Source organism: Sphaeramia orbicularis, chromosome 21, assembly GCF_902148855.1.
Source record: "Sphaeramia orbicularis chromosome 21, fSphaOr1.1, whole genome shotgun sequence".
In the NCBI taxonomy this organism is placed as follows: domain Eukaryota; kingdom Metazoa; phylum Chordata; class Actinopteri; order Kurtiformes; family Apogonidae; genus Sphaeramia; species Sphaeramia orbicularis.
Genome location: NC_043977.1, coordinates 31940790 through 31952971, shown reverse-complemented (window position 1 = coordinate 31952971; position 12182 = coordinate 31940790). Strand labels below are relative to the sequence as shown.

General features: G+C 37.9%; 1 protein-coding gene across 2 annotated transcripts in view; it reads left to right on the top strand.

Moving 5' to 3' along the window:
* Positions 1–12182, top strand: part of LOC115412589 (probable phospholipid-transporting ATPase IH) — a 53534-nt gene that overhangs the window by 7514 nt on the left and 33838 nt on the right. For both annotated transcript variants that reach the window (XM_030125177.1, XM_030125178.1), the window contains exons 2-3: positions 9834–9956; positions 10187–10276. In XM_030125177.1, the coding sequence (XP_029981037.1) occupies positions 9834–9956; positions 10187–10276 (213 nt within the window). The remainder of the gene's footprint in view (positions 1–9833; positions 9957–10186; positions 10277–12182) is intronic.

The following is a 12182-nucleotide window of genomic DNA, read 5'->3' as shown; positions in this document are numbered from 1 at the left end:
TAGTTGCTTAAGAAATGAGAAGGTACTTAGAGCATCGGCTAGGGTTAAAGAACTCATTTGAGCTGAACTATGTTAATCTCTGCAGTAATTATCCAATGGCAGGCTCTTATCTGTTTACTGTGTTGAATCCAGGTGGGAAGGTTTTTTCTTTTTCTTCTTCTTTTTTTTTTTTTTTTTAGCCCTACGTTGTATAATATGATGAACAATAAGAACGACAGCAGGTGATGGTTGGGGGATGCTGGGAATAATGTGTCTCATTTGAGAATATGATTACATTTAATAGTTTTTTTTCCTCCAAGTATTTCTAGACTGCAAATAGAAGCTTTTCAACTATCTTATACACATTTTATTTATTTTTTTTATTTTTTTATTAAGTATAGCTGCTTGAGGTGCACCATCTCTTTTTCAAGTGGGTCCTATAACATAAAAGGTACAATACAGAATACTAAGACTTACATATAGGAATATAACACAAAATTCTATACAGTCACCTATACACTACAGTACTCTTATGACAATAACATAACTTGCTCCATCTATCCCTCCCTTCTCCCCACAGTTCATCCCCACATCACAATACACCACAACAAGTGATAATACATTTCATATTCAAATTCAAATACAATCCAGGGTAAAATAAAGCAAAAACCTATGAAAACAACAACAAAATTAACAAAACAGTTAAAAAGTAATTGAATAAATACTGTCAAGTTAACATGTCTTGAATTGAAATACTGCTTTATCTGTTGTGTTGGATGTAAGGAGGGTGTTTATTGTACAAATACTAGTACCTTAAAATGCATACCAGATAACTTTTCACCCTCACATGCGGCCTCTTGTTAAATTCGTATCAGCATTGCTGCCATGGCTTTCCTCAGTCCTCAGCTTCATTTACCCTCGTTCCCCTCTACGCCCACCCTCATTTTCATCCTATCTGTGAACGTATAGCTGTTATGGCTGCTTAAACCTCTCACAATCTCAGCAGATAAAAGGCGGAGGTCAGCAGTGTCTCAGTTTGATCACAAGGGTGCCATGAGGTCCCAGCAAGCTGAAGGGCTTTAGAAGGGTTTCCAGCAACTTTACAGCTCTGCGAGCTCCTCTGACTGGTGCTGAAAGGCAGAGCCTAGTCTGCTAGTTTACTGTTTGCCACATTAGCTCTTCCTGCTACGAATGGTTAAGGGCAGTCTATTCCTGTCCCTTACTCCCCATGGAGATGGGGCCCCGGTGGAGCGGCGGAGTCTGTAGGTGATAAAAACACACCGGATTTGTGTTTTGACCAAGCTCTGCCCGCTGGCCCGTGTGAACATCAGAGAAAACAGACATGTATCAGTGTGCTGGCTTGATGGTTTTGTTGCACACAGCGCGCCCCAAGGACAGACATTTAATTTATAAGAAACAGTTTTTTAAGCCTGTATTAGAATGCTGTCAGCGTAACATGCAGGCAAAACGAGAGCGAGGGTTTTTCAGGATGACGATTACGGTGGCGGGAGAAAAGAAGAGAGGAGAGGGAGGGGAGAGGAGAAGTAGCACAGCTGGATTAAAGACTTACGTAACAGTTGGATCACAGAGAATCAAGTGGGAAAGGAAGCACAAGCGACAGCAGAATACAAATTTAAATCTCCTTATTTTCATCTGCTGCAGGTATACAGTTAGCTGCATTTTTAGAAGTCTAGAAAAATAATGGTTCTGGCATTAGTGTCAGTGATTGTGACAGTATTAGCTGAAGGTCACAATAAGGATACGGTGTGTTTTCTGTCTGCATCAAATGTAAAAAATAACAGCAAATAGCACTGCTTTTCTCTGGAAGCTGAATTTTGTTGTTTTTGTTTTATCACTTCATTTATGTCTTTGTGCGTAAGAAATCAATATAAGTGAACCCCCAAAGGAACTTTGTGTTGGTAAATGCAAGTTATGCAAATTTACAGGATTTCAGTTCTGTTGCAAGATGTTGATGGTCATATGAACTATGTTTTCAGGTCAAAAATGTCCAATTTCATCACAATTAATGCTATATTTTCATGTCACAAATGGCCAAGTTATATTTTAACGGAATTTACTGAAAAACAAATATTATTCCCCAATTTTTCTTACAAGATTATATTCTACATATCACATGTTTTATTTTTACAGGTTGCAATCTGGAGTATGGTGCTGATCCATCCTGCTTATGTTACACCAATACATACATTAAGAATGTCACGCGTCACTTTTTAAATCAACAGTTTTCTAATAATAAACATTTTTATAAAGAAAGAACAATTCTATATTGTTATTTACTCTTTAGTATGATGATAAACTACACAATAAATAATTCTGATCCTAGTTTTTGCACAGGGATCATTTGTGGAAACAGTGACATGGCTGCCAAGCATCAGTATGATGGGATCCGTAACAACCATGTCACATCTGTCTACTGCCACATTTTGTGTTTTTGTTCAGCTGTTATGGTTTTAGATCCACAATACTAACATTTATGAATAAGAAGATAATTAGCAATAGTAAGTATATAAGTTTATTACTAATAAAGTACTGGTACTGACCAGATCATCATGGGTAATGTTACGTCTGTCCACTGTCACATCCGTCCACCAGCTATTTATGCTCTTTCTAATGCTGTTTTAAGAATTCTATTCTAATTTATTTTCTTCTATTCTGTGTTATTATTTTATATTCTGTGCTATATTCTGTTCTATACTGAATTCATTAATTTCAATGCCCCTCCCTCGCCAGGTGTTAGGGTCATTATACCATATTAACCCTAACCCTATTATACCATATTCAAAATCCAATATTTCTGAAAATATAGCTTCCACTGTCAAGTAATATCCATAGTCTGTGCACAAATGTATTAGCATTATTTCAACACAGTTCTATGAATTTCTCACAACTTTTTTTTTGACACTCATTCGACCCCCTAAGTAAATTTTAACCGATTTATTATTAGTGTATTTGATGTTCAATTACTTTATTTACTTTTCTTAAAAACAGGTTTTCTATTGAGAATTAGGGGTGCAACGGTACATGTTGTACTGTTTGGTACACCCCTAATGGTTCAATACGGGCATGTATCGCAGTATGGCTCATTTGTCATCTTCAAATGACATTTCCAGACAACTCGCGTTTATATTAGAGCTTTGCAAGACGACTGACTTATGGGATTCTACAGTCATTGGTTGGACCCGGACATGGAGCCCAGCTAGAACTGGGCGCGGAGCAGGCCAGGGCCCTTGCTGTGTGTTTGACTTAGATGGAAATCGGATCCAGTTCAGAGTAAGGGCTCAAATATGTTCTACATTAAAGACACAGACAGATACGGATGGAGCGTTCTGTCCGTCCCCTGCATACACTACATAAGTAATTCTGTCCATTTTCCGGGAGCTGATGGATCTGTACCCAGACAGAAAATATGAAGCAGTGTCAGGAACTGTGGAGGCATTGTTGAGATTTGAACAGAATAATTTGCATAAATAGCGAAACTCTTCAAAGAGCGACTGTGTGAGTTAGTGAAAAACTATCGACATAGTTATGACAACTACCCTTCTGAATATCAACATTAGTATCCACATTAGTAAAACCTATCCTGTCATTGCCATGTTTGTCATTATTGGCTTTCTTCTTCTCATAAAACTTTACTCTTCTTCATGGCATTCGGCCAGTATTTTATTTAAGAGCAGTGCCCTCTGGTGGATTGAGAAATGCTCATTCTAACATAGCATAGAAGTATGAAGGCAGTAACAGTTGCAAAGCCATGATCATTTTTACCTATAGACATTAGATTAACAGGTAAACAGCCTCTAGTCTAGTCATCATGTGACCCAAGGGTGAGTTTCCTGCTTTCTTTAAGCTGTAGGTGTGATTTTTTTTTTGGGCTCATTTTTCATTTTATATTCTGTATGTGAATTGACAGCATGTCTTAGTGCCCATCTGTATTCCACCACTTCCATATTACTATTAAAGCTGCGGGAGACTTTTGTGACCAATTTTACATCAGATTTATAAAACCTCAGTCATAGCCTAAGTATCACGAATCTGTAAGTCTTTCTGTGATTACTCACCTGAATCTCTTGCATTACGGTGAACAATTTCGAAGTGCCATCCACCTTAAACAAACCATGTGTTTACAAACGTAGCTGGGAGGTAACTCGGGCATCTTTGGAATTTTGTTGCGACGTGCATTGTGGGAAAGCGGCAGCTGCTACAGACACGACGCTGAAACGGCAGGAGCTCCCTTCAGACTATGCGTATTCCTCCAGCTGTTTCCATGTTTCAGACGTTTCCGTGTTGTGTTCGTTGCATCCATATAATATCATATGGTTGCGCTGTCGCTGCCACTGCCAGGTGGTGGCATGAGCCTTTGCTTCCCACAGTGCATGTCGTGACAAAATTCTGAAGATGCCCAAGTTACCTCCTGGCTCTGTTTGTAAACACATGGTTTGTTTATGGTGGATGGCACTTCGAAATTGTTCACCGTAATGCAAGAGATTCAGGTGAGTAATCACAGAAAGACTTACAGATTCGTGATACTTGGGTTATGACTGAGGTTTTACAGATCTGATGAAAAATTGGTCATGAAAGTCTCTTGCACCTTTAACAGTAAAGGTTGTAGACACAGAGACTGGATAGGCAATCGGTTGGTAACACCTCCTTCAAAGACACATCACGCATATTGTGAAAGATAAAATGTATGCAGAGGACACACCAATATATAGTCTGTCATGTCCTTCAACCACAATATAGCAATAGTTTAAGACTCAACAGTTGCTTTAACTGATCAATTGGACCCTAATACAGTATTAAAAAAGCACCAAAAGGTATTCTGAAGATAGTGTCATTAGGATTTATAACCTGTGGTCAGTTTAATATCTTAAAGCCTGAAATTCCTGCAATAACCTTATGCATTGTAGCCCTCTTTTGTACTGTTTCCTTACATTTTGTGCTTGTTGAAGTAGCTGGTGCGTCATATGTTGCTATGGTGGTCTAGGAGTATAAGTGGAGAGCTTCTTGAAGATGTAGATTCCTTCCTTTTTTTAGCCTGAAGCCTTGAGGTTTCTTTTATCTTGAAGGGCATGAGAAACATCACAGCACTGCATTTCTTTTAATATACATCATTAATTTAACAAGAGATAATGTGCTGCTATCTCTCATGTGCTAATATTAGTAACACACTGTCATTTCGATCATTAAAATTTTAATTCAGTCTCACGTCTTTGACATAATATTTGTCATTCATCACACTTTTCACTTATATATTTTTTCATTGTTCTGACAGTTATTGTTCGAGTTGTAATGCCATCTAAAATCTCTATCCAGCAAAACACACACTTCATTGCAGATTTACCATCCGTGTTTCTAATACTTGCAACAGCAGCACTACAGTCAGCTCTCTTCTCCGTTTGCTTTCTTGATCATACTTTTTTCTTCTCTAATACCTCATTCAGTGACAGCTGTATAGGTTTTATAACCGGGGCCTCATGCACCACACATGCTGCGGCTCAAGTTGCGTTGTTTACATGTACGTCATGTTAGCGAAGAGGGAGATGGGAAAGAATTTGCCTGGTCAGCAGAGGCATGTATTACACTATGCAGCTTGTTTGAATTGTTAGCATAGGTTAAATCCACCTTATTTAATGCTCCATAATGTTATAATGTCAACTTTAGAAACAGGAGTAGGGGAATATAAAATGAAATGATCTGTATGATTCAATGAGATGAGAGGTTGTGGAAATATGTAAAATCAGTCATGATATGAGATCATCAGATCACCTGCAACTTTCTGAGTTTTTGCTTAAAGAGGTCATATTTTGTTAAACCCACTTTTATTAGTCTTTGGTACATTTATTTGTGTATTTGGACCCTAATAGTTAATAAAATTTGAATATGAGCCTTACAGGTGCTGCAAAGCTATCTTTATATTCATTTTGGCAAAAACTGAGTGGATTGTCCAGCCTGTTTTAATTCCTTCATAATTTGTTACCTTTACAACTAATTACATCACGAAATTTGCACATATAAGGTCAAGACTTCTGATGAACATTTCTCTGAGTACGCCATAATTGTTTGTCAGCAGCAGCGGTTGTAGTCCATACTGAAAATATGTGCAAACTTTGAGCCGATTACCTAAAATGTTCAGTTGTTGGTTGTATTAATGAACTCAAGTGGCTGAACAGGACAGAGCAGCTCAGCCAACAACCCAGAAGAGGGTGAGGTAATGTGCATTTAAAGGGCCAGTGCTCAAAATGACCTTTTGTCAAAAATAGGGTTAAATATGGGCCTGTAGAGTTTAATTCATGAAGAATTCAGACCCAAGCATAGCATTTACAGTTTATGTAGACCACAGGGAAATGTTTTAAAATGCATAATTGTATTTGATAAAGCAAAATATCACTCCTGTAAACCACTATAACTAAACAGTGAACACTAATAAAATGGTTTTATCTATTTGTTGAGCTCTGTTGAAACTCAAAACTTTTTTATGTGTTTGTTCCTGATGATAGTGACTAAAGATGATTGAGCCATTGTAGGTCAAAGATCAAGGTCTGGAAAAATTCTCATATGTTCCCATTTGTCTCCTATTGTCAGGTTATTGTTAAACATAAAAAAACCATCTAATTCTAACTCATCACACATATAATGTCGGCATGTATTGCCACAAAATGTTTGGCCTGGAAAGAAAATTATTTTCTAAAAGTCACTATAAATTAAGATTTCCTCAACAGATTACTTTCTAATTGATTTTAAGTGATGTATAAGTGAACAATTGTCTTTCACAGAGCAAAATAAACCCTGGAATGATTTGGATGTCAGGGTGAGGTGTGGACTGAATGCTTTTTAGTTGAAAAAGCTCTGCACGGGCTAACATCTGTCACTTTGTCCTGCATATGGCTGTTGTGTAATTATGCTTCAAGTTTGTTCATGAGTAGTTCATTAAGGAAGGGCTCCATCAGAGGAATTTGATCTGTGAAATAATGAGGGACACAGGCTTAATATGCTGTGTACCATGTGCAGGGCAACTCAGCAGGAGGAAGGATGAGAGAGGTCCATTAGTGTCAGTACATTTTGTACTACACCTTTATGATGGAGATGGAAGTCTGCGTAAAGCTTATGAGTCCATATTTGTGTAAAGGCTGATGGATTGTTCTTTTTTGTAAAAGTTGGGGACTCCAACTGTGAAATCAAGAAGGATGTTGCCAAACTATAAAAAAAAAAACATCCTGAGTAATAAATTGTTGAAAATCTTCTACAGAGGAGAGTGCACTACTGTACACTTACGGCCATAAAAGGACAAGTATCAGTGGTGTGATATTCACTGTTGTCAAATCCTACTCCATCCCGTCGTCTCTTGTTGATGATGGATGGTGATATAAGACCAGCCTCTTTGCAGGGAGGCTCTTTCTGTGTCGTTAATAAAGACAAAGCCTCCATGTCCTGCGACCAACCAGCCAGCCACTTTGTCTGATGGAGCAGTGGAGTGAAGAGGGAACAGTGGGCCGGGGGTTGATACGGATCAGTGAGGATTAATGATCAGATAACGACAAAACACAATGCAATCTCTCTCTGTCTTTCTCCATCTCCATCCCTCTCCCACTGTCACACTGTTGAGAATGTGACACACACCGCTGGGAGAAAGAGGGAACAAAAGGAGGAAACGGCACATACAGAAATATGAGTGGACAGTGATGGTATCATATCAGAGAAATGGAGATAGAGAAGGAGGTATCTGAATAAAAGAGGAAGAGAGGAGTAGGGATGCTGTGTAGCTCGATTAGTGACATAATGTTCAAAGTATTAAATCCTTCGTCAGATTTTAGTGAGATGGAATTAGAAACAATCTTTATATTTAAAATGAAACAAATACTTTCTAACTAATTTTATTACAAAATGTCCACTTAGTATTCAGAGTCACTAGCACTGCTCAGACCTCTCAGTCAAGTGCTATTTGAGACAACCAAACATTACAGCCTGCTGCATATTTCTCTGTGCAAGTGTGTATGTGTGTGTGTATTTGTTTTGTTTAGCCCATTAAACAAGCAAACAGGCCCTGACCTCTCTCCTAGCTTGTGATTTTTTTTTTTTTGTCATTTGTGTTTCTCCTGCTGCCTGCACGTCTTCAATCTGCTGCTCTTTTTCCACTTCACCGTTCACGTCCCATTACTTTTCACCGTATCTCTTTGGGTCATGTTGAGCCCCTGATGTTTTGGAGGGGTCTCAAGTCGGCTGGCACTGTCGGTTTCATGTCTATTTTTATTCCATTGCCAGGCGACTGTTGATGACTATGGCTATGTTTAGATCCTGCAGCATTTTGCTGGCTTTAATTTTTCCAGGCTCTTCTTGGACACAATATTCTGACACAAATGCCACTACAAGTCTTCATTTGGTCTTGTGTCTAAACATAGAGTTGTTTGTGTAACCTTAAGACGGTGCAGTAGATTTGTGAAACTTAAATCTGTGGTTACAGAGAGGATTCACATTCACTCCCAACACAATGTCGTTAAAAGTTTGGGTCACTGGCATTGATGAGCTACATCTCTGCCAAATCATTGAGGACATTTTAAGCACTGAAGCGCTGCTCCCACTGAAGTGCTTGTTCCAGAACTTTTCTGCTAATGGTCAACACTTCTGCTTTGAGCTGCGTCAGGCAGGCCGCTTTGCCAAAGGCTACGCTCACACTGCCCACTCAGGCCACAGTATTAGAAGCCATGTAGAAAGCCAGATGGAAACCAACAGCTGAATGCTCTGCTCCCTTGACTTTTGTTTTTTCTTGGAGAGTGCTCTTCCTACAATATGTTTAATGAAGGACACCTTGGAAAAATATGTGCTGCACTAAACTCCCAGAATCCACTGTGATAGCCCCAGGGGAGGCACTTAGATGTAATATTGTATAGATGAGAGAAGAGCTGAGATGGAGGTTTGTGTACATACAATCCAATATGCATTCATTATTTTAGATCTCAATATTAAATTGTCAGAGTAAAACTAACTGAAACAACTGTATTTTTGGATCTGTGTGGAAGAAAAAGAGAAGTATGGTGAAGACTACAGACTGCAGGCATGTGCTGCAGGAAGATCTGCAAAGATAAATGAAAAATCCACACTTGTGTGACTCAGAGCTGATTCCACCTACACACATCAACAAACATATACTCATCCTTCAGTCAGCCCTGCGTTGTCTTCAGGTTGTTTGTGTAACACCGTGCCTTGACTGCAGTGTTTTATCCGTTATGCAAACGTATTTACATGTCTAATTAAAATCTAATTATGTAAAGTAGAAGCATCTAATCTATAGTTCATTGTCTATCTTGTCTATCAGTGTTATTCTCCTGAATTTCTAAGAACAAAAAGTATTTAAAGCTCTAACTATCAGTGTTTATCTTTGTCAGTTGACTCAGAAAATAAATATAATTTAACTTCTAATAAGGGGTTTCAGCATCAATTTGTGTGAACCCTGTTGTCATGTGTAGTAGGTTTGGTGCCTTTTGTTATTTTGCTGCCAGCGGATCACCAGGGGACACCAGAATAAACTCTTTTTAACTTTACAGAACAGAACTAGAATACCACCATGTGGTTGGACAAAAACAACTAAACATACAGCTTTATTCTTGGGAAGATTATAAAAGCCACTTTCTGTATTTCTGGCATTTTGTACAGATTAGCTGATAAATTGTTTAAATAATCAGCAGATTGTTAGATCAACATCACCCTGCACAGAGTGTAGGCACCAGGTTTTAAGTGAGTGTGATATTTATTTGCATCAGTAGGACTTGAATAACATAAGATAAGCACGCTACCAAGAACAGCGTGTTAACTTTTTATTGCTGCCTGCCTTTCTCTCACAGTGTGTGGGGGAGGAGAACTGGGTGGACAGTCGAACAGTGTACATCGGGCATAAGGAACCCCCTCCGGGAGCTGAGGCCTACATCCCTCAGCGTTACCCCGACAACCGCATCGTCTCCTCCAAGGTGAGCGAACCACAGCTCATAAGTCAATGCCATTGTTTTGGTTCACATTCAGACAACTGTGTAATCTCTTTTGTGGCCACGTTTTGAAGGGTGACACATTTCACTGTTGTTGTGCTTGTCAAACTGTGCGTCACAATTTCCTCTGTCAGAAAGATTATCATGGTGTGCTATTGTTTTCATCCTCTTGTTATGTGTCTAATAGTTACTTTTGCTGTCATTCTCTCCTACAGTATACGTTCTGGAACTTCATACCCAAGAACTTGTTTGAGCAGTTCAGAAGAATCGCTAACTTCTACTTCTTGGTCATATTTCTGGTCCAGGTGAGAAAAGTTATGTAAAACACATTTTTATTAGTTACAGTATGCATCTTCCCATTAATGTATTTTCCGTGCAAATGACCTGTTCCCCATTGTTCATAAATGGAGGATTAATGATTACCACTTGACTAACTTTTCTCATATTTTTTCATAGATGTCACATGCATCCACTGTAAAACTACTTAAATGCATTTACTTTAATTTCATGGTTAAGATCCTGTAAATTAAACCTTGTGATGCTCAAAGCTGTAAATTAACAGAACAAATGAAAGCAGATCATGAATTCTGCAGTCGCTGTTTTGTTGTCAACGTAGGAGAGATTCTTCTTCACCTAACTTATATGAGAGGATACTTGTAGATTGATTTTCTTTATATTTGATTGTTTTGTAAAGACTTTAGAAGCCAGTTGTTCCATTAGTGGACCACATCTTCTCCTGTGCAGATCTATTTATCAGGAGCATGTGAAATTCAACACTCCTCCAGTCTTAACCCCTAACTCACATCTACATCCACTGCACATAGGAAACAAGAGGTTTATTAACCCTAAAAGACCTAAACAACCACTGGAGACCAAAAGCATCTACTGAGCTAAAATGTTTAATTACTTTTGAAGCGGTAATGCTATCAATACAAGTACATATTTCTAGTAAAATGCAGTTTCTTAGTTTTTCAGTAGCATCAGATGTGTCATATTTGGACGTTCAGAGGCTTTGTAGTGAACGTGGAAACACTATTATCTTCTACAGCATTGATTCCCCAATGAAATCCATATAAATTAACAAATGACAGAGGTTGTAGATGTTAGTATTAGTCACTTTTTCTGTTTCGATACAATAACCTTTGTATTTACCCAGAGCTTTTATAAATGTCTACACAGTTATAGGAAGGAAAATGCCTGCTTTTCATAGTAAATAGTAATAAATTGTTCGGCAAAGTTTAAATATAGGGAAAAATCCATTTAGAAGATACTACAAAAATAGTTGTAGGCCTTTAAGTGTAAACAAGTTTTAATAACATAGAACACAAGAGGTGGCAAAAAATTTACATAAATTAAAATAATTTAGCAACACTTGTTATAGTATTGTTCTTTGTTAAACAGCTTTTGTTGGATGTTGCTAAAAGCTGTTAATGTCTTTTTAGTATTGACAATAAACCTTGATAACCTGCATCCTTGGTGTGAAAACAGCTTTTGCGCAACCAAAAGTACACATATAATTAAAGCACTGGCCGTCCAATCAGATTATTTTAATGTAGTGGTAAAAACATAACCTCATCTACTTTAGAATGGGAAGTATTGGCATAAGGGCTTTTATGGACTTGATTTCGATGTAGCCGGCTGTTCTAGTCCTTTAAGACAATGACAGACCTGAGGGTATTGATCATGCCTGGAATTATGTCAGATCTTGCCTCAAAACAGCTAAAAACTTATTTTCCTAGTTTTTATTTTTACTGCTTAAATGCTCATCATTGACAGTCCATTTTAGGGATGTAACAGTTTAGAATTCTCAGTACAAGCATCCACAGCCTCTGCAATTGTTTTTATTATTTAATTGGTTTGTTTTATATAGACAGATCTTCAGTGAAATATTGTTTAGATATTTTACACCTGTCCTAGCCAATAAAGGTCACTGCTGCCTGCTGTCAGCTGTCTGCAAATAAGATCACTGATTTCATGAGCATGTACACTTGAATTTGTATTCAAAGTGTTTTTTAAGTCCATTTATTTCTGTACAATAAAAAAAGAAATAATAGGTGATAATAGACAGCAAAAATATATAAACAAAGTTCAAAACAGAGTGTCAAGATAATAAATATCACATCCAAGTGCGAGTAAATTACTCAGGTTGGGTTATAAGAAGCAGTAAAAAACTTTTCCAGTCCCTTCTCGTCTTTGCTCTTTTTTTATTGG